Source organism: Lathamus discolor, chromosome 9, assembly GCF_037157495.1.
Source record: "Lathamus discolor isolate bLatDis1 chromosome 9, bLatDis1.hap1, whole genome shotgun sequence".
NCBI classification, from domain to species: domain Eukaryota; kingdom Metazoa; phylum Chordata; class Aves; order Psittaciformes; family Psittacidae; genus Lathamus; species Lathamus discolor.
The window spans coordinates 4,221,079-4,246,320 of NC_088892.1; the positions used below are offsets into that span (position 1 = coordinate 4,221,079).

Here is a 25,242-nt window from a genome sequence, read left to right on the forward strand (position 1 = left end):
AAATGAAATAGGTCACTTCCCACTGTCTTCTCTATGGATGTGTATAATATTGAGTGTGTGTCTGGCCCTGCTGTCTCCTAGCTGTTAGCTGAGTAAGTGTGACTATTACTATGAGTATGGACTGTCTGACCACAGCCGTGTATCACACTAAATAAAGTTATTTCACCAACACCTTTGCTGTCCTGCTGCTGAAGAGGAGCCTTGTGATGCCTCTGCATATTTCACTTGTAGGTTTGACAAGGCTGTCTGGTGTGGTGTAGAGTGGAAGAAGGGTGAGCTTACAGAGTTTGAGCATGGCTTTGGGAGTACAGTGGGAGGAGAAGGGCTTTTGCTCCAGAAGGTCAAGCTACCTGCAGTATCTCTGCCAGTCTGCCTCCCTGGCCAGGGACTTGATTCACTGAGGTAGATCTGCTCCAGTCCTCATGACTTTTGGCCTGTTCTGCAAGTTGCTAAAAATTATCCAGTGTTCCTGGACCTGTTGTTGTACCATCAGGAATCAGTAACTGCTATTTGTCCTTCTGGTTCCAGAGGATAAAATTGACTGGTAGCCAGTGCAAACCCCATTAATGCTTTGTCAGTTAACTTACTTACACTCATGCCTCAGGTATCTTGGACAAAGAATCTACTCTTTCCTGTTTGCCCACAGCCAGTCACAGGGTCAGCGAGATGGCTGTGAAAGCACCCAACTAATTACATCTGAGTAATGGCAGGGAGGAAGTGGCCCTGGGCAGGGGACATCTCCTGGGAGCTCCTGTGAGGGACTGCTCAGAAGCAGGCTGAACAAGTGGAATGCTGAGGTTGGATTTGCAGTCTCCTGTGGAGAGTTCAAGGTGCCTCTTGTCTCCTCAGCAGTTGGGTTGTGTGCTGAAATCCTGACATGTGCATTCAATCACTCTGTTTTCCACCAGGCAGAGACCAGAGCTGGCTTCAGGGCTGGGAACTGACCACCTCCCTGGCATGTCTGGGCACAACAAGGGGGAGAAGGGAAGGTGGACCAGTAGGAGGCTGCCTTGCTGCAACCTGAGCATCCTCCTTCCCCAAGGAGCATATAAATGCTGAAAACTGGTGTGAGACTGCAGATGTGAACATCCCATGGGACACAGAGGCCTGGCCCCAGAGAAGAGCTCCTACATCTTACAGTGGGGCTTCCAGAGTGCCTTCCCTGGTAGAAAAGCTAATTTTGCTGTTTGGAAAGTTTCTTTTCTAGTGTATTCTGCTTCAGCCTGGCTCAGCTTTCTACCTAGCGACTGAGCTAAGAGCAAGCTTGCTGGCAGTGCTGAACTTGTGTCAGGTCTACTACCCTCCACCATCCCAAGCAAGCTGTTTGTGGCACCACAGACACAATCCTCCACTGCAGCTCTTGCTCCTGGTAGTGCTGAAACAGTGCTCCAGGTTAAAATCAAGGACTGGCTTCCATCGGAGTGGGTGGAAGAACAGCCTTAAACCGGAGCTGCATGTCATATGGGTCCCATGCTTTCCTCCCACAGGCTGCAAGAGCAACTCAAGCCAAGCCTTGTCTCTGCTGTCCACCCAGCACTTCAGAATAGTGCTGAGGGTGTTAACAAACAACCCTCCACCCAGACAGCCTGAGTGGGAACAGAATGAATGCTGGTTGCTGTAATTTTTATTATTTCAGTTATTACAGATAAGCAGAAAACACCACTCAGGCAGCCACAGTGCAAGGGCTGTCCTGATACCACTTAGTATGTGATACTACCATGCGGAGTAGCACACGACAGGACTATGCCAAGTGAAGAAAGCAAGTTCAGTGAGTGGAACCATCAACCGTGTGGATGCTGCCCTGGGAAGAACCCAGTCAAGCACCTACAACAGTTCACAAACGTGCTCCAAGCATCTCGGTCCTGTAGTGTGGTGGGTGGCTAAGCAGCACAGAGGTACAAACTTGCCTTGGCAGACTAGTGCAGCGAGATATGTGAACTGAGTTTGAGTGGATTTTACTCCTGTTCTTGAGTCCAAAGTAAACCCAGCAGGCAGTAGCAGAGGTAGGAGAGTAGAGAAGGAAAGAACTTCATGGTACCAGAAAAGTGAACAGGTTGATCGCTTGGAGGACAAAGGCTGTGCTGTGCTCCAGCATGCTCATACCCTCTTGCCTTGTATCTAGTAATGAGGGTTGGATCCAGAACCAGCAGAGCCCTCATTTAATTCAAGTCCTGCTATAAGAGAAGCACAGATCTTTCCGGAGAAGCTGCCCTCTGGTACCCACTTCCACATCAGCTTCAACAGCTTGTTTCAACACCCAGTTCAAGGAGTACAGACTAAAGCCCCATCCATCTTCCAACTAAGTAAGATTCCATTGGTATCCCTCCATGCAGGAAACGGCCGATGCCTGCGCAGCCAACAGAACTGTTGTACCTCCAGTGACAGCTGAAACGCGGTATGTCATCTCAGATGTTGAGGAAAAGTAGTGGAGAGTTCTTAGCAGGATGGCCCCTCTGGAAACCCAGCAGACAGCTGCCTGCTAGTGAACAGTTCTTTCCTTCTGTCTCTGGTAATCTGGAAGGGAAAGGCAAGGCTGAAAGAGCAGGAGAGCTGCTTGCTGATTGCAAGATGGAATTAGCAAAAGTGTTACAGGAGAAAATATATCCCATTTATACCTCACTAAGTAGAGACAGTGTTTGCTACCTTCTTGGGTAGCAGCTGGCTTTAAAGTAGTATTTGCACCCCAGCCACTCATTTCAAGTTATTTTAGGGCATTGAGAATAAAAGTTTGAAGTCCTCTCTTCCTCTGCTATTTTTCTTTCTTCACTTGAGGGTCAGTTTCCATTTTATAAAGAATCCTTGTTTGGCTTGACCTGACCTTCCTCCTCCTCCCTTGTATCTATGAACTCTGTGGGTACAGAAACCAAGCACTAATACAGTCTTACCCTTCACTCAGAAGCAGAATGTTCTTAGGGAGGGCACTTACTGTAGGGGAAGTAACGCACACGCATGGTGATCTCACGGGCTGTCTTCAGGATCTCCACAGCCTGAAACCAGAAAGAGTTGCTCAGTGACCAGACTGGGCTGTAGGAAAGAGGAATGCATCAGTTTTGTGGTGTCACCAGCTCAGCTGGTGCAGGCTGAGAGACCGGAAGGAGATGATGGGTGCACAATTCCTCCCCATCCTGTCCCTGCTCCAGCAGTGGAGCTGCAGGAGTGCTCACCTTGCTGTGCTCAATGTCCTGGAAATCCACATCATTTACTGAGAGCACCTGGTCGCCTTCCTGCAGCCCAGCCCTGTGTGCATCTGAGTCGGGGATCACCTGTGACGGGAACAGCAGGGACAACAGCAGTGACCCATGGCACAACCCATGTCACAGCTCCCCCTTCTGCACAGCCCAGCTCCATGGTGCCCATCTATAGGACAAGGGAGGATGGGGAGCAGTGGGAACTGCAGCGCAGCATCAATGCTCTGTGTGCTGGCGAAAGATCAGGCAATGCTGCAGGACTGTCTGCTGCTTGGTGCATGGCAAATTACAGCTGTGAGTTCAGAGACTCACATGACAGTCTCCCTGCACACCCAGCTAGCTCAGCAACACCCAAGGGAACAGACAGGACTCAGGTAAGGAAATGGGAGGACAGACACACCTTAGAGATGAAGATCCCCAGCTGCGAGGCTTTTCCTCCCCGGATGTTGAAGCCCAGCTGCAAGAGGAAACAGCAGTGAAATACAACCCAGGCTTTGACCCAGGATCCTCCCCACTGCCCGTGTTTCAGATTGAGCCATGACCCCCAAACCATTCCTCCCCGCTCCCTGCCCTCCATCAGCTCCACATCCCCGCACGTGAACACCTCTTGCCTCACCCACGTTTGCTCCGTTCGCTCCCGGCTGGGAGCAGCATCACCCCGCTGCCGGAACGTTGCCCGTCGGGGATTATCGCAACCCCGCAACCCGGCTTCAAGTAATGTCTGCCAGGAAGGACACTGGGAACCGTGCACCGAGTACGAGGGGGAAGCACCGGGAGGGCCGGGCGCACCCCGCGGGCAGGGGGAGAAGGGTCAGCGCTAGGCGGGGTCTCACCTGCGCCCCGGGCGGCTTCTTCAAGACAATAGTGCGGGGCAGGAACTGCGTGAGCTCGTTGTTGTAGTCGGGGTGGTACACCCTCTGCAAGGCAACGCACCGGCGCCCGTCAGCCGGCGGCCCCGCCGCGCACCCCGGGCCGGGCCGCGGCCCCCCGCCGCTCGCCCGCTGCCGCTCCGCCACCCCCCCAGCCCCGCTCTGCTCCCGCCGCCATCCCCGCACCTCATGCGGCGGCACCCAGGCGGGCGGGCTCTCGTAGGGCGGCAGGAACACCACCGGGAAGTCGTCGTAGGGCAGCCGGCCCTCCATGCTGCCGCGCCGCCTCACGGGACGGGTCCGCCGCGCCCCGCCCCGCCGTGCGCCATGACGCACCGCGCCGCCATTGGCGGCTGGCTGAGCGCGGGTCCCGTTTGAATGTTGGCGGTTGCGGCGCCGCCTCCGGAGCTCGCCGCGGAGGAGCCGGGTGGGTCTGGGCCGGGCCGCTTGCAAGCGCCGCTGCCCCCGAGCCTCCCCTTCCCCGCTGCCCGTCGGGGCTGGGCGCTGGTAGAGCCGGTAGCGGGGTCTCGGCCTTCCAGCCGCGGCCCAGGGAGCGGCACGGTACCTCCCGGCAGCGGTGGGCGCTGCTCCTGTGCGGCCTTACCCGGCTCCACTCCTCCGCAGGGCGGCCTCGGTGCCTGAAAACGATGAAGGAAGATGCGAAGGTGATCCCGGTGCGAGTGGCGCTGCGCTGCCGCCCCTTAGTGCCGAAGGAGATCAGCGAAGGCTGCCAGACCTGCCTGTCCTTCGTGCCGGGGGAGCCGCAGGTAAGGGAGCCCGCGTTCCGCCCCGCGGCTGGCGGTGCCTCCCTCCTCCGGCTTGCTGCTGGGGCCTCGTACTGAGCGCGGTCTGTTCGTCTGTCTGCTCCGCAGGTGGTCGTAGGTAATGATAAGTCGTTCACTTATGACTACGTGTTTGACCCTTCTGTCGAGCAAGAGGAGGTCTTCAACACAGCTGTGTCCTCTCTCATACGAGGCATCTTCAAAGGTGTGTGTTAACTGAGCTTATACATCATAGAGTTGTATTATATCAGGTTGGGAGGGACCTCAAGGATAATCTGGTCCAACCTTTAAGCTCCGATTTAAATCACTGGGAGTTTTGGTGGGCTCAGCTGTGGGAGAAAGTGCTGTTTAATTCTTCCTTCTGACTCGCCTTTTCTTTTGTTCTTCTCAGAAAATCAAATCCTGTGCTAGCCAGGTTGTGACTTCAGCCTCACGTGCTAAATCTTGCCTGTTTGCAACCTGTTGCACTCTACAAAATGATCTCTGTGTTTTCTTTAGGTCATTTTATTTCCTGATGCTGTTTCTGTAAGGCAAGAGGATTTTATCAAGAATAATATGATGAGTTGCTAAGCATCTCATACCGGGAGCAGTTAGTGATGGTACTGCAGAGCTGGGATGACGGAACTTATACTGTGTTTCTGTGACTAGCTCGAATAAAGCTTTAACAAAGAGTTGGAATAACAATTTTGTCTGTGTTTATGTTGCTAACTGTGATCTGTGCATAAAGCTTGTGTTAAATAGACAGCAAGGATCAGTGCTTTTCCCAGGATGCAGCTTTGCTCATTAAAGCTTCTGGTTCCCATGTGACTGTCTGATCTGGGCACCCTTTGTTCCACAGGGTACAATGCCACTGTGTTAGCCTATGGACAGACAGGATCTGGGAAAACGTACTCTATGGGAGGTACCTACACTGCCAGTCAAGAGGATGAGCCCAGTGTGGGGGTCATCCCACGGGTAATCAAGCTGCTATTTAAGGAGAAGGAACAAAGGCAGGATTGGGAATTCGTCCTCAAAGTTTCTTATCTAGAGGTAAAAGTTGTTTTGATTTTCAAACTATTACGGAGTTATGAACTGCAAATAAAGTGAGCTTTAATGAGGCCACCTCCTTCAAGTAGTAGGTTTTTATTAAATTAAACCCAAAGACCACATAAGGTCTTGTCAAGAAATGGATTCTGAGTCCTCGGTGTCTTTCTGTAGTGGTAAAATGAATAGAATGTAATACAAAGGTAGCTGTGATTTCAGCATAACTGTATGTCTGTCTCCATGCAAGGCTGATAACTGAACTGCTGCTCTGATGTTTTCAGATCTACAATGAGGATATTCTAGATCTTCTGTGTCCATCAAGAGAACGGCCTTCTCAAATCAGCATACGGGAAGACCCAAAAGAAGGCATAAAGGTCTGTTGCCCTGTTACATGGGTCACATACAGTGTGATATGGCATGGGACGAATGTTTCGGTGAACCGTCTGACTCCTTAAGCACTGCTTTGTATTAGTGTGTGTGAAACCATCACAACTACTCATTTCTCTCAAAACTGAGCTGTCGATGATTCTTAAGTTTACTTGAGTAACACCAATAGGGGAAAACATTCATCACAAAGCCACTTCCAAGTTCTGTTCTGACTTCTTTTGAAGGCTATTTTAGGTGAGTATCTAAGAACGTGCTCTGAATCCTTCACCAAATTCCAAACCCTTGCAATTGCACTCTTCCTTTTGGCAGAAGTAGTGTACAACAAAAGGATCCTGAGAGGAAATTATTTTAGTGCCCAAGTCATTTGTTTTGTGCACACGTGTGTTTATAATGCAGATAAGCCTTGTGCAACTGGTTGTTCTGTGTACTCATTTTGTAGCTGAACTTCTGCTGTGCTTCATTCACACCATTTCAGTTTGTAGTGGTGAGTAGGTTGTCAGTTGTCATACACATAGCTTAGGTGTCATGTTGCTTTGATCCATTAATGTCTTTGTTACATGTAGTCCTGTGCTGCTTGTTGTCATCTCTAGAATACTGTGGTGCTGCTCATCCATGTGTTGGTAGCAGCACTGTGATTCAGGGAGACAGTCCCTTTAGGGAAAATTCAAGCTTGCCAAGGAGCATGATCAGTCCCCACTATGCAGTCCTCTCTGTCCCTAATAACCTGCCTCCCCTCCGCTCTATTCACAAAAGTCACCACCCCCACCAGCCAGTTTTCCACTTTCTGTGCCTGTGACTGGCACAGTTGTCAGCTCTCAGCTTGGCCAGGCATATCTGAAGGCAGCTCTGGATTTCTCCATGGAATACTGAGGAGCCCAGCTGGCTCTCAAGCAGGCACAGAGGAACTTGGTGTGTGTATGTAGGAGTATAATGAAGGAGAGATGATATGACTTAACATTACTGATGGGAAGTTCAGAGCAAATTTTTACTGGGGGAAATCCATACCAAGCCTCTGGCTTGAAATGAGGCTGATTATTATGAATGCATATTTACAAAGGAAATTAACTTTGCTACAGTCTAAGACAGGATAAATTTTCTAATGGAAGTCAGGATAAAGAGGATAAATAATGCTTTCTTTCTGGGTACAGATTGTAGGGTTAACAGAAAGAAATGTCACTTGTGCCCAAGAGATGGTATTCTGCCTAGAGCAAGGGAATAATTCCAGGACAGTGGCTTCCACAGCAATGAATTCCCAGTCCTCACGGTCTCATGCCATCTTCACCATTTGCATTGACCAGAAGAAGAAAAGTGACAAGTAAGTGTGATCACACAGCCAGTCGTAGCAGTTGTTGGGAGTCAGACTTACTCAGCATTTCATAGTCCTGTCATTCTTTCTTGGTCTTGGATGAACTCAGCTGAGCTTGAGGCAGTTCCTTTACTTGGCTGTCTCTGATAGGAAGAATGTTTTTCAGCCTGGTAGCTCAACTATAGTAACCGCTGGACTGCTTCTTTTCTAACTGCATGTTTACTTGAGAGGGTAAAATAGTTTCTTTCCGCCATAGGAACAGCAGTTTTCACTCCAAGCTGCATCTGGTTGATCTTGCTGGCTCTGAGAGACAAAAGAAGACCAAGGCTGAGGGAGACAGATTAAAAGAAGGTGTGTAGGAAAAGGACTGGTATAGCTTGGGTTTCTTACCACTTCTGAATTCATAAAAAAGCAAAGCAGTTCTTTTAATTAACACTTTCAATGTGCTTTTTTAAACCTTCTTGATTTATTTTTCTTTTTTAATAAAGACAGGAAATGAACAGTTCCCAGATACTGAGACATCTCTGCTCACTGTCATCTGCTTGTTTGCAGGTATTAACATAAACAGAGGTCTCCTCTGCCTGGGGAATGTAATTAGTGCACTTGGTGATGAAAACAAAAAGGGGGGTTTTGTCCCCTACAGAGACTCAAAGTTAACACGACTGCTGCAAGGTAAGAGACAGATGATGATAAATCTACATATGCACTTTAAATAACAAAGTAGCAAAAAAAAAACTCAACAGCCATTAAACCCCAGAGCTCAAAGAAGTGGCTGCTGTTGACAGAGGGGTTGCATTTATTGGTTTAGTTCCACTTCTTGCTGAAGCTGGGCCTGTTCTGTACTCTGATTTTCAGGTTGCAAATATGTTGAGATGGACACATTTGAGTCCGCCTGTTTTGCAGTTCCTATGTGATAGAAGGAAACTAGACAAACTGCATTTAGTTTTTTGGTGGGGAGAAGAAAGATGAGAAGCTATGTCTGGAAGCAGAGATTTATTATTATACCCTAATTATAGCTACTTACTGGAGAATATTGCAGCCAAAATGAATCTCAAGCTGTCTGTGCCTTTACTGTGTGCATCATGTTCGTTTTGTTTTCTTAGTCTGAGTATCTGGCCCTTGCGGTGCTTATTTGTCAACAGCTGTGACGGGCTTTTAATGCATTTTACCTAAATTAACCTTTAATATAGGCATAACTATAGTCATGCAATTTACTGGAGTTTTTTTCTTGTAGTTAAATAATTTGGTACAAAAAGTTAGGCTTTTCAGTATTTTCCCTGTCAGGGAAATGGCAGGGGGGTTGGAACTAGATGATCTTGAGGTCCTTTCCAACCCTAACTATTCTATGATTCTATGAATTCTGATGTCTGGATATCCATGGGGATCTTGAGTATTATTGTGTGGGAGAAGGGAGGAACTAACCTGAAAGAACTATGCCAGAAATAGCATATAGAAATTGCAGTCATTACAGAAATTACTTAACAGGACAATGTTACTAGGACTTCTGATGTGAAATAATTGGGGCTTAGGGATGAGACATAACTTTGGGATTTTGGCTTACAAAATAAGCTGATTATGCTGTATTTTCCTTCTCAGATTCTCTGGGTGGAAACAGCCACACTCTCATGATTGCCTGTGTAAGCCCAGCGGATTCCAATCTAGAAGAAACCCTGAATACTCTGCGTTATGCTGACAGAGCAAGAAAGATAAAAAATAAGCCAATTGTCAACCGGGATCCTCAAGCAGCTGAGTTACATCAACTAAAGCAGCAGGTACTGTGTGCAGCTTCTTGTGAGAAGCGTAGATCTGTCTTTTTGGTACTAAGGTCATTAAAGAGTAAGCAAAGATGCAGGATGCCTAGCTACACAAAATTAGCAACAGATATTTAGTGCGTGTTTCTCTGTCTCTTGAGAGGGGGGTATAAGTGCCATATACATGAATATTTCTTGTAATTCTACAGCAAGTATTCAATGCAACAAAAAAATTATAGCGTTGGTGTGATTTATATTTCCCTTCCACTGAACAAATCATTGCTTGCCCATTAGGCTGCAGGTGAAATGAGAAATGCAGTGGTGGTTGCCTTGCTGACATCACCAGCCTATGTCCAGCAAAGAGCAGAAAGTGATGAGTATTCCTATGTGGTCAGCTACAGAGGGAAATAAGCTGCATACACTGGAATTGGCCAGACTTGAAGACAGAAGTGCCTGATGGCTTGTCTACCAATGAGAGTTAACTAGGCTTGCTATACTTACTTAACACTATGCATATGATAGTCTTTCATGCTATCTCACCAGAGAAAAACTCAGTATTCTGGTCCCACAATGGATCAAGGGAGTTGCTTTGCTTACTTCATAGCACTGTTCACCAAAGCTGAGTGAATGGTTATTAGCATGCTGTAAATTCAAATTGCATATTAAGGCAGCTTAGGACTGCAAATGCTCTATCTCATACAAACAGTAGCAACAGAGCATTGGTTCAGCAAAGCGGGAGACCTGTGCTTTACATCAGATAGGTCCCTGACACTGCACACAGAACAGTACTGTGAGTGACTTACCATGTTCTGATCTGAGCATTCCTGATGAAGACAAAGTAGCTTTTCTTTTTAGGAGTAAATTACTGAAAATACTTAGCAACATGATTCCTTCCCACAGGCCATTGCCTGTAAAAGGACAGTTGTGAAGCATGTGACTTGTATTAATATGAAGGATCTTAACAGTGTTCCTTCAACCATCTAGTTCCTGTATGGGAGAGCTTTACAAGTAATAATTGTTTGTCTTTCTAGGTTCAACAACTGCAGGTGTTACTACTGCAGGCCCATGGAGGGATCCTCCCAGTGTCTATCAAGTAAGATTTGTATATTAATGCTCAGTGTTCTGATGGCCATCATACACCAGCAAAGGCTCTAGATCTCCTTTGCTCTAGGCAGTGCTGTAGAGTTGAGGGTAGAGCAAACGGTTGTGTTCTAGTAGGTTCTGGACAAGTGTTTTTTCCTTCTCTTTGTCACGTTTACTGAAATTCCATGCATGTGTGGGTCATGTAGTTTTGTAACAATCTCCTTAAGGCTGCAAAAACCCATTGTAGGAAATATGAGGAGCTAGGCAATGTCTCCTGTCTGTTTCTCAGAACCATCCATCCCTCTTCCTCTCCCCTCTACCTCTAATTGTAGGGCACCTCCATCTCCATTGTTCTTAAAAGCACAAAATGCAGGAAAGAGTGGGATTGTGTAGGTGTTTGTTGTCTTCTGAGGATGTTCCAAAACCCAAGTACATTCAGTTTACAGACTGGTCAAACAGCATTCCTGTTTCAAAAAGCTTGTTTCTTCTCTTTCAAATGTCTACTTTTGGAATGCTGTATTACTTACATATTTTTTTTTAATGAGACTTCCTCCAGTGATTTCTGTTTCTCTGCTACAACCTATATTTATTGTAAGCTATTTAGGAAACTTGGAGGCAATTTCAGTGCTATCACAAACCTCTAGCAAAGTCATGTTCACAAGCGAACCGGTCCTTAATATTTCAGTAGCATGGCACCTTCTGAGAATCTCCAGTCCCTGATGGAGAGGAACCAATCACTAGTCGAGGAGAATCAAAAGCTGAGCCAAGGGCTGAGTGAGGCTGCTGGCCAGACAGCACAGATGTTGGAAAAGCTCATTCTGGTAAGGTTCAGTTACCAAGGAAAAACTTTTAAGTTGCATGACTTCCCTTTTTAGCCAAAGACTAATCAATAGCAGCTCCTGTATTAGCGGCATATTAGGATATCTCTCTTTTTAAGGTTCCTTTCACGTTCGTTTAAAATCTGTAGCTATCAGTCAGATCCAAAGGTCTTCCAGAGCCAGTCAGAGCCTAGAGATCTGTTGACTTCAGTGGGGGAAAGACCTGAATATTTCAGCTTTTCTGTTCCTTTAATGTTTTAAATACCAGCACTTACACGTGCTCTCTCTTCCGACCTCATTCTGCTTTTTGATTCACTGCAGTGTATTTTTCCTGTGAAAAAGGGTGTTAAGTCTAAACGAACTCATGGCAATGATCATGCAAGGTCTTTCAGTGCATTGATTTGCCACCAACTGACAAACATATCTTTTGCTACAAATAAATTAGCTATTTGCTGACTTCTTAACTTGCTATTCCTACAATTCAGTATAATTCTGACTTCTCTTAGGCAGAACAAGAAAATGAGAAGATGAGTGCCAAACTAGAGCAACTTCAGCAACATGATGTGTAAGTCTGTTTCCACACCCTACTTATGCTGAGGAAATGTCTTTCAGCATTAAACATTTTTGTTGGGATAAAGTGGATACACTCAATTTGTGTCTGTTCATCTAGGGCTCATTTGTGTGTTCAGTGAGGAAAGTTGTTCCTTATTAGTGTGTGTGACACAAACATGCCATGTAATACTCACGGACTTATTCCCACGTCTGCATTGCAGATGCAAGCTTGATCTACAGAAGCTGGTAGAGAATGTAGAAGATGAGGAGCTGAAAGAAAATATTGAAGTGATTCGCAATGTGCAGCAACTTTTGGCTCAGTTGCAGGTAAGACTGAATCCTGGGAGAAGAGTGTGCCAAGTGAGTTTACTAGCAAAACCAAGGGTTCTTCTGTTCATCTGGTGAGCAGTGGATTCTGCTATGCAGAAACCTTGTTTAAGGAGCCCAGGAATGAAAGTATTAAATGACACTTGATCACTTGATATCTGCTTCAAGACAAACGGTCCTGCTGTACTTTTAATGCTGCAGAAAGGCCAGTTGTGCTTGAGTGGCTGCATGTGGTGGTGAGGGGGGAAGGAAGAGACTCCATAAAAGAATCTGACAGTGGGAGATTAGCACAGATTTGCAATTCAAAAGTTGGAAAGCGAGTTATGAACTTGCTAGTTTTAATGAGCAACAGAAATTGTAGGGACCTGGAATTGTTAAACGGAAGCTGCCCAATCTTCATCTAATTGAGGATCTTCTCTGTTCTCCCTTGCTAGATGTTCCCCCTGTTCCCTAACTCCTTACTCCTGTGAGGAGCTGGATGCCAATGCTGGAGTTGAGAGAAGACTAGAAAGAATGGCTTGTCCAGTTAGTCTAAGGAGGAGTATCCTCACTTTGCTAGAGGAGGAAGAAAATGTCATCCTCTTTCCAGGGATAGCTTTCTGGACAGAGGGGAATAACATTATGCTTTGTCATAACAGGCTAACAGACTGTTGTTAGTGTCCTTTTACTTCATCTTTCACTCTTAACCTAATTTATTTTCTCTTTGTCCTATATAGAGTGAAAGTGCTGCCAGAGCAGAAGCTGCTGCAGAGGTGGCAAACTCTGGACAGGATGCTACAGCCGTAAGTGAGGGGGGGCCAGCAGTGCAGACCTTACCAGGGGCATGGTTTTATCCGCTGATCTCTCCTATCTGCGTCCGTACCCTAGTTTTCTAATCCAGATGTTTGGGAAATAATGTGTCACTTTAGCATGTGCTGCCTTTCTAAACTCTTATTTGCTCAATATGTTAAAGATCAATAACCTGTTCTTATTTTAAAGTATCTCAATTTTTTTATGTAAAAAATGAATTTGAAGTGCTCTGCAGAACCTGTGATCACATAGGTGGATTGGATTGGCCTCTCCTGCTTATTGCTGTGTCTCCTTCAGGAAGCAGGAATGGGCCACAATACCAAGAGATCCTCAGATGACTTCACCACTCAACATGCCCTCCGTCAAGCACAGATGTCCAAAGAGCTGCTTGAATTGGATAAAGTCCTGGCTCTGAAAGAGGCACTTGCCAAAAAAATGACACAGAATGATAGTCAGTTGGAGCCCATTCAGTCCCAGTACCAGGTAAGCTCTTTTGAAATAGTTCTGGTAAGGTTATGTTCAGTTTATTTTTCCCCAATAAAGGCAGTCACTCCATGCTAAGGAGGGAAGGGAGGAGATGATCTGCCCTTTCATGAGTGTGTTCTTATTGGGTCTGTTTCCTTAAGCTGCGTCACTGCCCTCTTGGGCATAGTGGGGAATTAACTACAGGTGTCAGCAGAAAAGGGGGGGGATCATCATGTTCAGCTACCTACAAACACCTCTACCACGAGAAAACAGTCTTTTCCCTGAAGTCAGCTATTAGCCACTGTATGTTCTAGGTAGAATGGCCTTCTCTGCTTTTTATTTGGAGGTTTGCTTGGCCACACCAAGCAAAATGCAAGTACTTTGTTGCTAACTCTTGCAGTGCAGGCAGGTGATCTGTTCACTAGCTGTGCTGGGATATCCTGTCTCTGAAATTGTTCAGTCATAACTTTTAGTTTGTCATGGTGGTTCTGTGGCCTGACTAAGATCTCAGTGTATGACAGACTGGCCATTTTCACGCTCGTACTGCTTTTAGACAAAGTGGTTTACAGCCTGTTGGGAAAGAACGTGGTTTCTTAAGGCTTCCAGTCATAAAGCTTTGTCTCAGAGTATGGTTTCAAGATTCTTATTTGGAGGCTTACTATTCTTGTTCTTTCTAGACTAATATCAAGGATCTGGAACTTGAGGTCAGCAGTTTGCAAAAAGAAAAGGAGGAGTTGATCCTTGCTCTGCATATGGCAAAGAAGGATGTCAACCAAGCCAAGTAAGAGTGACTATGAGAGCTGCGTGGCTTATAGTGCTGAAAATTGTGTTAATGTGCCTGTGAAAATTCATTGTCTTGCACTTCATCCCTGGCAGTGTTCAAGGCCAGGTTGGATGAAGCCTTGGGTGCCATGGTTTAGTGTGAGGTGTCCCTGCCCATGGCAGGGGAGTTGGAACTAGATGATCTTAAAGTCCTTTCCAACCCTAACTATTCTATGATTCTGGTACTTGTAAAAGCTCTTATTTTAATGCAGATGCAACTCTTTAACATGGCATGTGAGTTGTATGAACTGCAGAAAAGCCTGATAGAGGGTTTTCATCAGTGGGGAAGATAACTTCGGTTTTCATAAGGTGTCTCTAAAGTTGGAGAGTACCTGTTTGAGAGTAACAGTTTGAGTGGGGGACTGTTTGTAAAGTGTGACTTCTTTGCAGACTTAGTGAACGGCGTTGGAAAAGACTTCAAGAGTTGGAAGGACAAATTAGTGAGCTGAAGAAAAAGCTGAATGAGCAGTCAAAGCTCTTGAAGCTGAAGGAATCTACAGAACATACTGTCTCCAAGCTGAACCAAGAGATCAGGGTAACTAACCTTAGCATGCAGTTCTCAGGCTTGCTCTAGTGTAGACAAAGCAGGTTCCAGAGAGAAGGTCCTCACTTTCTGTTTTGTTAGACTGAGAATACTGGGGGCTTTTTAGAAGATTTCTTTGGTTGTGTGACCACAATTGCTGATGTAATACAATAGGCAGATGGCTACCGAGACTTGGAAGAATAAAAGAAGTCCAAAGTGTCTTCTGGCTATCCTGATAATTTATTGCCTCAGTCAAATCACTTCACTTTGATTTCCTTTTATATACTTTGCATGTGTTAGCCTTCCCTTTATGCCTTAAAAAATGAATTCTCAGGTTAGCACTTTGAGAGTGTCCCTAGGCAAGTATTCTGGGTGGGCAGCACACTGTAGCCCATCTGCCGCTCCCCACCCCTAGCAGACACACTAAGGGAATGTAGTTTGAAACTACTCAGGATGCAAGTGCTGGACAATTCTAGCCCCTTCTGTTTTTCAGGAAATGAAAAACCAAAGGGTACAGCTGATGCGCCAAATGAAAGAGGATGCTGAGAAATTCAGGCAGTGGAAACAACAGAAGGACAAGGAAGTGATCCAGCTGAAAGAACTGGTGAGCAAACAGTAAGCCCCCAGACTGTAGTTCCCTCCGAAGAGTGAAACAAATCACTGAAGTGCTTGCTGAAAGGCTTTGTTTAACTATCAAGCATCTGAAAAACATCTGGGGAATTCTTTGAAGATAAGGTTAGTTCATATGGTTGCCACCTTTCACTAGTTGTCATAAATGGACCCACTTCTGTCTGGAGATCTTAAAGCTGTCAACACAGTTGTCATGATTCAGCTCTAAAGCAGAAGGCAAAAATATTTAATATTTTTAAGCACTGAAAGTTCTAGGTCTTGGCCACAGAATGGGAGGTATTTAAACTTTCAAAGGAATATTGAATCCACCTAACAATTCAGGTAAACAGAATTGTTATTGAAATCCAGCTGCAAATATGTAGCTGTTGAGTTCTGGCCTCACAGGATTTCTTACTGTAACAAGTTTGCTTTGGGATGCTAAGTGCTTTGTAGTCTCTTACAGCTTTAAGGCTCCTACACCTTTTTAATGGAAGGTCTGAAGCACTTCTAGTCACTTTAAGCCTAACAGATGTTTGTTCTTGGAGGCGCAACGTGTCTTGAGCTTGTAATGATCAGTGAAATTGTTATGAAGCACTTGCATTATGGAACAGCAAGCTTAATCATTCCATTCCAAGAATTGTGAATCTGGCCATAGATATTAACGTAAGGGGTGATTTTTCCATCTGTCTTAACATTATTTCCCTACAGGATCGCAAGAGACAGTATGAGCTCCTGAAGCTAGAGCGAGATTTCCAGAAGCAGGCCAATGTACTTCGGCGCAAAACAGAAGAGGTGAGGATCCCACATTTGTTAGAAACTCCTGACCAGTTCCTAAAGGTCTGCAAAGTGTGGTTAAAGGTCATAATAGAATATGCAGGCACTTCTTCCAAAGCCGTTTAATGGTCTGGAAACAGGTGCTTTTCTCTCTGTAGAAAAATACTGTGCTTCTGTCTGTAGCCTTAGAGGAACGCAAGTTAAATCTGTTCCTTTCAGGCTGAATTACCCTTTGAGTATCAGGCTTCTGTGGCAAATGTATTTCAGACACCCAAGCTAGAAAGTGTAAAATGAGCTTGGGTGGTGAACATGCTAGACTGCAAAAATCTTTCAGAATGGCTGTACAGAAGAAACACATCTTGAAACCATCATCTGGGAGCTTTTCTGCTACCTTTAGGCCTAGAAACAGATTCTGTTTAAACTGTGAATCTTGGCAAAGGAAACAAAGTCGAACACTCAAGTCACTTAATTCTGAAGTTACTCTGGTCTTATTAACCTTATGCTCTGTTTTACTGCCTCAGTGTCTGACTTGCATTTTGAATACATCATGTCTTCAGCCATTTCAGATTAAGCTGAATGTACTCTTCAGCTATTGTGCAAATTGTTTTACAGGCAGCAGCCGCTAACAAGCGTCTAAAGGATGCTCTTCAGAAACAACAGGAGGCTGCAGATAAAAGGAAGGAAAGTCAAAATCGGGGAATGGAAGGAGTTGCTGCACGAGTAAAAGTGGGTGGCAAGATGTTCTGCATTGCAAAAATGAGTAGACTTAACTTTATGAACTCAGTATGTGCTGCTGGGGTTGATGGCTGGAGAGCAGAGGGGAGGAACATGGGGGAACATATTAAGAGAGGCAATATGATTATTCAGTTAATCTGTGAAAGCATTTCAGAGAGGGATTGAGTCCTGAAATTGAGACTACAGCAAACCACTCTACGGGGTTTTGGGGTTTGGTTGGGTTTTTTTCTTCCCTCCAGAGCTGGCTTGCAAACGAAGTAGAGGTTCTTGTTAGTACTGAAGAGGCTCGGCGGCACCTTGCCGACCTTCTGGAGGACAGAAAGATCTTGGCACAGGAGATCCATCAACTTAAAACGAAGAAAGAGGCTGGGGAAAACCCACCTCTAAAGTTACGGGTAAGAGAGAAGGAAATGCCATTTTCCCTGCCTCACACCTCTGGCTGTTCAGCAAATACTGTCATTACTCTGATTTGCTCCTATCTGAACTTTCCCCTCCGGTGGTAGGGATGGAGATGGTTTGCCTTTCTGGAAGAAAGCATTTAGTGTTGTTACTGTCCTCTGGCATATCACGGAACAGAGTTGCTCAAATAGCTTGTTTCTTAATGCAATAAATATGATGGGTGTGAGTGGGTCACACCCAGAGCTAGAAAGTGTAAATTGAGCTTGGGTGGTGGACATGCTAAATTGCAAAAATCTGTCAAGATGGTTGTACAGAAGAAACACACCTTGAACCTGTCATTTTGGAGGCTTTCTGCTACCTTTTGGGCCCAGAAACAGATTCTATTTAAACTGGGAATCTTGGCAAAGGAAATAAAGTCAAGTGGGTCACACCCCTTAATCAAAGATTCTGAGGAGGGGCAATGTAATTTAAACTATGGAAAGATACTTGAGGGTTTTATAATACCTATGCTGAAATGTTGCCTGTAAATGAAAGCCCAGTCTTGCATGTATTTCTTCACCTATTGCTCACTTCTGTCCGTTGCTGCAATTCTTTAGAGACGCACCTATTCCATCGCAGATTTGCAGGCATCAGAGGCGGACCTTTCCATAGCGAAGCAGATAGAAAGCCTGGAAACTGAGATGGCGCTCAGGTGAGGCAGTGCACCAAAGCTGATTTGCATGGCCTTGCCCCATTTTTGGGGTGGTTGGTTTTTTTTTTTCCTTAGCTCTTCTCTTTCTACAACTTTTCTGTGAAACAGAAGAGAAAGTAAAAGAACTTGTACACCAACCATAAAAATGATAAGGCCATGTGGTTCTCCTGACTTGAATTCTTCCTGAACGTGGGGTTTTGAGGACTCTACTCAGACACTAGGATTGCTTTTTCTTCCTGTTTGTGAGCATCTCCGTATAAGGGAAGCACTGCACTTTTAGCCCAGCCACTAGCCCAGTTTTTCTCCTGTTTTGTAACCTCAAATACATGTAAACCTCAAATGTGTTCTTCCAAAGGAGTGCCCAGATAGCTGATCTGCAGCAGAAACTCTTAGATGCTGACAATGGAGATCGTGCGAAACAGCGTTGGGACAACATTGCAACAATTCTAGAAGCTAAATGTGCTTTGAAGTATCTGCTTGGAGAGGTAAATTCTGAATTATCCTATTTTAACCGCTAAAAACAAAGGCTGTAAGTCTGCTTAGCCAGGGATGGAAGGAAGTGACTAATAAGCTGACAGCAGGGATGAATTCAAGTGAAGCACTCTAATACTGGATGAGATTTATTTCCCCCACAACTTCTGATTCAAAATATTCTCCTGTATTGTAGATCAGATCAGGAAGTGAAAATTCAAAAAACAGGGAAGAGAAAACTGGAATAGATACAGTCCTGGAGATACCGGCTAAAGCTGTGCTTACAAAAACAAGACTTGCACTGGAGTAGTAAAAGGGAAGGGACAAATTTCAAAAGTGGAAGAGGAAAAAAATAATAAAGAAGTACCTAAAAAACTTCTTGAATAAGTAGGCAATCTGCAGGGAAAGAAGGAGAGTGCTCTGGGGTCAGAGCAGAAGCCATGGAATGGATGTTGAGATGTGAGAAGCCCTAAGAAGACTGGGAGTAAGGACAAGCCAGGAATAGGGCTAATGTGTGATTAAGGAAAGAGAAAATGAATGACAGAATTGTGTATCAGTCCCTGGTGCTTGGAAATTAAAGGAAAAGAATTAAGGACCTAATATGAGAGAGCATTCTTTCTTGAGATCCCCCCAGTACTCAGATTGAAAGTGTCGCAGGAAAAGAGATTAATCTAGAACTGTTAACAAGACTTCCTGCTGTTTTGCACCTCCCTACCAGCTGTCAAATATCTAGCTCTGAATTTCTCTTATAATCTCCTTATTGCTGATGGCCAGCCCAATTCTTAGGGTGTCTGGAAGTTACAGAAATGCTTTGCCACCAGGCTGCCGCACATCTGTCCCAAGTGGCATTAAGAAACATGGAACTGGAACTCACTGACCCAAGCAATCATCTTGCTTTTGTCTTTCAGCTGGTCTCCTCAAAAGTGCAAGAAAGCAAGTTGGAGAGTAGCTTTCAGCAGTGCAAAGCCAGCTGTTCAGACATACAAAAGAAGCTGACTGAAGAGCAAAACCACCTAGCAGAGGTGGAGACCGAGTTCCAAAATCGGCTTTTGCTGCAGGAGCAACACCACCAGGAAAAGGTAAAATAAAGTGATGGAAATCTTGAGAGCTCCTGTGTCTTGGGACTGTGATTCCTGAATGGGCTCAGTGATAAAGGGAAAAGGGATATGCTGAAACCCATTGCTGTATATCTGATGAAGATTTGTTAGACTTTTGCAGATAACTAACAAGGAATCTCCCTAGTCATCTTCTGTCCTATCCAAGTTGTTTTATTCAATAACATTTTGCAGTGCTTTAAATGAGAATGTTACACCTGAGCACAAGATAACTTCAAAGTAGATCAGGGTGGAATCATGCTCTGAAGTAGCAGAAAGAACCTTTCTGAAATTAAGGCCTTTGCCTGGGCTGCCAGATGTCTCTTTAAGCATTCATGCCTGTTTGTCTCTAACATATTAACTTGCTTTTAGGTTCTGTATCTGCTTAGCCAATTCCAGCAAAAAGAAGCAGCAAAGAAGAAATTGGAAGATTCACTAAATGAGCAGGAGAAACAGCTGCAAGAGCAACTTAGGTTCCAGGTAGAGTGTCTGGATGTGACCTGGGGAGGCTGTGCTCATTACTTGCTATTTGAAATAGTAGCTTTAGAGTGAGGAAGGTGAAGAAAGATTGAGAGTATTTCCATTTGTAGCTAAAGTTGCTCAGTTCAGTTGGCTTCAGGGGCCAGTTGCTATACAGGTTTGAATAAGCCTGTGGCTTTTTTGACTCTTAAATATCTTCTTCCATTAAATAAATGTAAATGCAGTGTTGAGGCCTGTCACAATCTGACCAGCTCATGTAAACTTCCATGCTCAGAACACCTTTAGTTAGGATGTTCAACATGCTATTACTAGTCCTTTGATCATATATCCACTGTGCTGTGTAATGGAAGAACTTTAGCTTGATCGTATAAATATTTTACACGCTGTAACTTTTCTTGTCCCTAAGGACTTAAGTAGTGTAGCAAGCTCTTGTCAAAAGGCGTATTCAGCAACATATTAAAGCAAAATCAGTCATAGATGCGCCTAATTTGGAGGCAAGCCTTAGAAACAGACAGTTTTAGGTAGTAAATGATCGCTCTGAAAGGATAAACTTCTCTCTGTATTGGTGGTGTTACGCCTAAAACAACGCAGCAGGACTAATGATTGTCCTGATCTAGATGTGAGAGCTGATCTGACAGAGAACGCAAAGAACCCCCTCTGGTGCTGCAAGACAGCTCAAAACAAAAACATCTGTCGCAAATTTGTGCTACCTCCTCCATGTAAGCCTACAGATTCCATCTTGTCTTGCGAACAGGAGGAAGAGCTGGAGAAAATGAGGGAGTTCTGTGAGAAGAACCAAGAACTTCTCCATGAAAACAACACCCTTAAACAGGTAGAGATCTGTACAGATGGAAGTCTGAAGAGCTTCCTGGCAGCGGGATTAATGTATTTTGCAAGCGTTTGGCTAACTTTTGCCCGTCTTAACAGAAACTGCTCCTCCTCCAAGTTGCCAGTGGACAGAAGCTCCGTCGTGTTCGGCAAATAGCATCAGAGTCCTCAGATTCTTCTTTTGATTACATTCCACCCAAAGTAAAGATGCTGCTTACCAGTTTTCATACTTTTATTGTACCTGAGCTCTCTTCAAAAGTTAATGTTGACTGTTAATAGTCTTGGTTTCTTTCTCCCAGGTTGCTTTTTACAAGGCATCATGTTCTTTAATTATTGAAGTTGGCCTTGTCTGTACTGCAGACAGTCCTTAAGGCTTCCGGTTTCAGAATACTCTGAAACTGGCTTATGTTAATGTTTTCAATCTTAAAATAGGAAAAAAAAAACCCAAAGAAAAATCCAAACTTGTTTTCTTAGTTTAAGTATGTCTGACTCTGTATCCTCCTTTGTAATCCAGGTGTTTTCTCTTTCTCTCTGTAGTATTTTGAGTCTCTGAATCATTACCTTGCAAAAAAGCCAAATCTTAGTGCTGGGAGGAATAAGTTGTTTAAAACTTGATGTCAAGACTGTGACACAAATTATTACATTTCCAAGGTTTTGTCAACCTATAGCACTGATTTTTTTAATCCTGACAATCTGATATTCTCTCCTCCCTAACCCTACAGCCTTCCTGTCTGTCTGAGAGGAATGGGGCTGTGTTGATGGGACTCTGAAGTGCCTTAATAAAATGTAAACCCCCTGTTATTTCTTCTGGGGCCTCAATGCTTTTAATTTCTGTGTGTAGCCAAAGACTCGCCGCCAGACGACAGCAAAACCCCGTGCACAAACCTCAGAAATGTATGTGGAAGAGCTGTTCTCGGAGTCGGAGGAGTCTGGAGCAGAGAGAGACGACGCAGACTGGATTCCAGTAAAAGCAGTCAAAGGAACAAAGAAAAGCACAATGGGGGTAAGATCCAGTTACCTTTGACTTGTTACCTATGAAGGAGTCACTAGCCTGTATTCCTAAGGATCTATAAAGAGCAAAGGCTGCCTATAGTCAGTGACACCTTCCTAAGTAGTTTTTCATTGAACAAGTTTTCTTCCACCATGAGACACATGTGTTCTGTGCAGCTGCCTGTGGCTGAACTGGCCTGTATATTTCAGACAGCAGCAAAATAGTGAACCCCTACAGCAGCCTTGTTCCTTCGTGGAGCCTACTTTAGTGAGGTGGAAAACGGATGGCCTGTCATAATATCGCTGTGTACTGCTCCCACTGTGGTGTGCTGCAGTGGCAATCTAGAAGCAGTCTATAAATCACCAAAGCTCTTCTTACACAGAACTCTTCTCTCTGTCAGTGCTCCTGCAAGGGCCGGTGTGGAAACAGGCAGTGTGGCTGCAGGAAGCAGAAAGTGGGCTGCACCGAAGGCTGTAGCTGTGACCCTGCCAAATGCAGAAACAGAGACTCTGGCTTTCCGGTGAGTAGTGCTGCATTTACAGCCACACTACACAGTGTCTAAGTAAAGCTGGGTGAAGGGATAAGTGCTTGTGCTGTTAGTGAACATGCACAGTTTGTCAAGGTAAAGCATATGCACCTTGCTGAAACACCTGTAAATGTCACTAATTCAGCATTGCCCTGTGCTAACTGAGCCCAAAGCTTTCTACTGCACTGAAGATTGACATCTGAGAGATGTCTCAGACTTACCTACCACCAATTGTCAGCCATGCATGTAAGGACAAACAGTTTGGGTCTTTCTTTTGCACTTGGTAGATGAAAGTTGTATCTTTGGCTTCAGATGGCACAAAAGCTTAACTCATTTTCAGGTTATTTTTGGTTTTGGTAAAGAACAGAAAGTGATTATTTGGGGTGGGAGTTGTAGCATCAGGGAGCTTCAAGAGCAACTGATGTTCACTGGAACTAACTCCTTCTAGAAATGTCTGCCTTACTCTTTCTGAGTTCCTTAGTCTTTCTGAGATTTGAAGCAGAGATCTCCTACAGTCGTTCTTTAATTATTGACCCTTTAATGAAGGCAGTTGCCTGGAAGAAGCACCTGGTACCCTGGATTAGGAATTACTTCACAGCTGGAGAGAAGGGGGCTTAGGGACTGCTGGTATTTCTTCAGCTGTTGGTGGGGAAGGAAGGGGAGGATGTTTTAAAAGTGCTTCAAAATAGTATTGCCCCCAGGATGCTGCGCAGTGCGAGGACCGAGGAAGGGACTCTGAAGGTTCATTGAAACCTGAAGACCCCACTGAAGTGACTGTGGAAGAGACCTTCTTTCAGCCTGTGTGTGTCACACCACCCACCAAGGTACTGCCTAAAGGTGTATGGGAAGAGGAAGGGCTCTGGATGTGTGAGCCACCTTGTTTATGGTCACTGGTGGATCTGTAAGTAAAAAAAGCCCAAACAAACAGGGTGTTAGACTGCTGCTAGAAAATTCTGAGCAGATTGCAGCTGTCAAACCAGCTTGTGTTTGTTCTGAGTCTGCTGAATTCTTTTCATACTAAAATTTTGCCACACAGGCTTACCACGCTTTCCTGCTGCGCCTTCCAGCAAGGAGGGTCTGGTATTGGCGAGGCTCATAGATGCAATTGCTTCCTAAGGCCAAACTTATTGCTCTTAGACCACTGTGTACAGTGAACAGTAAGTGTTTCAGGGCACCGATCCACTCAAATTCCCTTGTTTTCCTTTCTGATAGGTCCTGAAACCCATCACAGACCAAGAGTTGTTCCTGAAGAAGCCCAGCAACCCTGCTTCCATGCTCACGAGTGATGAGGAGTCCCAAGAGAACCAGATCCTGCTTGTGAAGAGGAAGAAGAGAATGCTGAGTAGCAACACCAGCTTCTTCTCAGGTTGCACCCCTATCAAGGAGGAGTTCAACTGATGAGCCTACAGGTGCATGTCTGGCCTGGGCTGTGTTTCCCTCAGGCCATGTCACTGATGACTTTAAAAAAAGTGGAGTCTTAATAGATTGTGTCCTGTCCAGTTCTCTGTGAATATTTCTATGTGTGGCTCTGGACTTTCTGCAGGGAATGGAGTTGATTCAACCTGGGTCCCCCATTCCATGCGGAGCTGTGAGCATGTTGGGTACAGTGTAATCCGTAATCTTGAAAGAACTCTGCCTTTGCACTGGAAACCTGGGTCCTGTCCTCTAATCCAGCATGAAGGGCTGTCCCAGGCTGCTGGAGGTTCTGTCTGTAGTCTTAACCTAGAGAGCAGGGTGGAAACAGTCAGTGTTTCTGCACCTTTGGGGCACTGGCCTGTCATTATTCAGTGAAGTTGGAACCTTGCTTTAGCAGTCTGTGAATATTGTAGTGATTTTAACTTGGTAGCTGTAATAAAGTAACTACTAAACCCCTCTGACTTCTAATTTTACATTATTGCATATGATAAGTGATTTTACATGACCGTATGTAGTGACCCACCCAGGCCAGGATTAATTGCAGGGGTCTCCCTTTCACTTGCTGTGGTGTTGCCCCTGAAGCCTCACTTCAGGTCTTTTTCCTACTCAAAACAAGCAGTCCCCGCAGGATGTCCTTCCCCCTGCTGCTGTCCTTCCCCCTCCTTGCTACTGTCCTAATTTTTGAGTCACAGCATGAAGCAGTGGCAAATGTAATTGTTTCGTGCTTCTTTTTGCCTCCAGTGGTAGCAGTGATAACCCAGACCTGTGCTTGTGTCTCGCACACAGATGCCATCCCTGAGCTGGAAGAGCCCTCTCTGTTTATTGTGGGCTGGGTGCAATACTATTTGGTAGGTGGCTTCTGGCCCTGTGCAAGCCAGGCAGGCTTTGCTGCACAGGAACTGTTCAGACAGGCCTTTAATAAACATCAAAGGGTATCCATCTGGATGGTTTCTCTTAGTACCAGAAAGACCTTAGAAAGGGCAATGTCACTTTCCCTTTCTTACAAGCTCATTCCTCCCTGAGGAGTGGTGGGAGCAGCTGGAGCAGGAGCAGGGTTTGTGCTGTACTCGGCAATGTGCTTGCTGATAAATCCATGCTTGGAGCTCTGTGCCTGCCTGGGAGAACTCGACCTAATGAAAGGCCAGCCATCCATCCCACACACCTGCCCCTCCCTTACGAGAGGGCTTAGGAATGGTGAGTAAGGAACTGTGGGGTATTTGAAGAACAAAGACACAGCATAAAGGCAACAAATCCTTGTGTGGTGACACACAAGGTGCAGAGCCTGTGGTTTAAGCAAACCTGTCCTTCTCATAAAGGGCTTTGTGAAACATCCGTGTTCTTGAGGAGGTGCCTGGGCAGTGGCCACGGTGGCAGGTCTCACCTTTCCCAAAGGTTGCTGTGTGGCTGGAGGGTGATGCTGTTGGATGAGTCGTCTGAACCTGAACCTCAGTCCCAGCCCCTTGTGTGCTCCTGCCTGGGTGTTGGTTTGCCCATGCTCTGGGTCATGCTGGCGGCACAGAAAGGCACCTTCCTCAGCGGGGCA

At 45.4% G+C, this 25,242-nt stretch overlaps 2 protein-coding genes across 7 annotated transcripts; one reads left to right on the plus strand and one right to left on the minus strand.

The window, feature by feature from the left end:
* Window positions 1-1,606: 1,606 nt before the first annotated feature.
* Window positions 1,607-4,395, minus strand: PDZD11 (PDZ domain containing 11). Of its 5 annotated transcripts, XR_010614967.1 has the most exons (7): window positions 4,244-4,385; window positions 4,022-4,105; window positions 3,589-3,645; window positions 3,165-3,263; window positions 2,927-2,987; window positions 2,616-2,848; window positions 1,607-2,533 (listed from the first exon to the last, which is right to left on the minus strand). XR_010614967.1 is itself a non-coding variant. In XM_065689930.1 (6 exons), the coding sequence occupies exons 1-6, from the start codon at window positions 4,328-4,330 to the stop codon at window positions 2,480-2,482; spliced, it is 423 nt and encodes a 140-aa protein (XP_065546002.1). In that variant the 5' UTR covers window positions 4,331-4,382; the 3' UTR covers window positions 1,607-2,479. The 5 variants fall into 5 exon arrangements, 4 of the variants coding, with proteins under 4 accessions (XP_065546002.1, XP_065546004.1, XP_065546001.1 ...); XM_065689930.1 differs by lacking the exon at window positions 2,616-2,848 and having other exon boundaries at window positions 1,607-2,514; window positions 4,244-4,382; XM_065689929.1 differs by having other exon boundaries at window positions 2,521-2,848.
* KIF4A (kinesin family member 4A) lies at window positions 4,385-24,160 on the plus strand. 2 transcript variants are annotated; one of them, XM_065689922.1, is made up of 31 exons: window positions 4,385-4,484; window positions 4,682-4,824; window positions 4,930-5,044; window positions 5,678-5,868; window positions 6,144-6,236; window positions 7,398-7,564; window positions 7,812-7,906; window positions 8,108-8,227; window positions 9,152-9,327; window positions 10,338-10,399; window positions 11,075-11,210; window positions 11,714-11,772; window positions 11,981-12,086; window positions 12,803-12,868; window positions 13,173-13,358; window positions 14,018-14,121; window positions 14,553-14,697; window positions 15,179-15,289; window positions 16,003-16,086; window positions 16,681-16,794; window positions 17,043-17,198; window positions 17,799-17,893; window positions 18,249-18,378; window positions 19,273-19,443; window positions 19,831-19,938; window positions 20,693-20,770; window positions 20,866-20,967; window positions 21,608-21,769; window positions 22,158-22,277; window positions 22,985-23,107; window positions 23,496-24,160. In XM_065689922.1, the coding sequence occupies exons 1-31, from the start codon at window positions 4,436-4,438 to the stop codon at window positions 23,679-23,681; spliced, it is 3,753 nt and encodes a 1,250-aa protein (XP_065545994.1). In that variant the 5' UTR covers window positions 4,385-4,435; the 3' UTR covers window positions 23,682-24,160. The 2 variants fall into 2 exon arrangements, with proteins under 2 accessions (XP_065545994.1, XP_065545995.1); XM_065689923.1 differs by lacking the exon at window positions 20,866-20,967.
* Window positions 24,161-25,242: the final 1,082 nt, after the last annotated feature.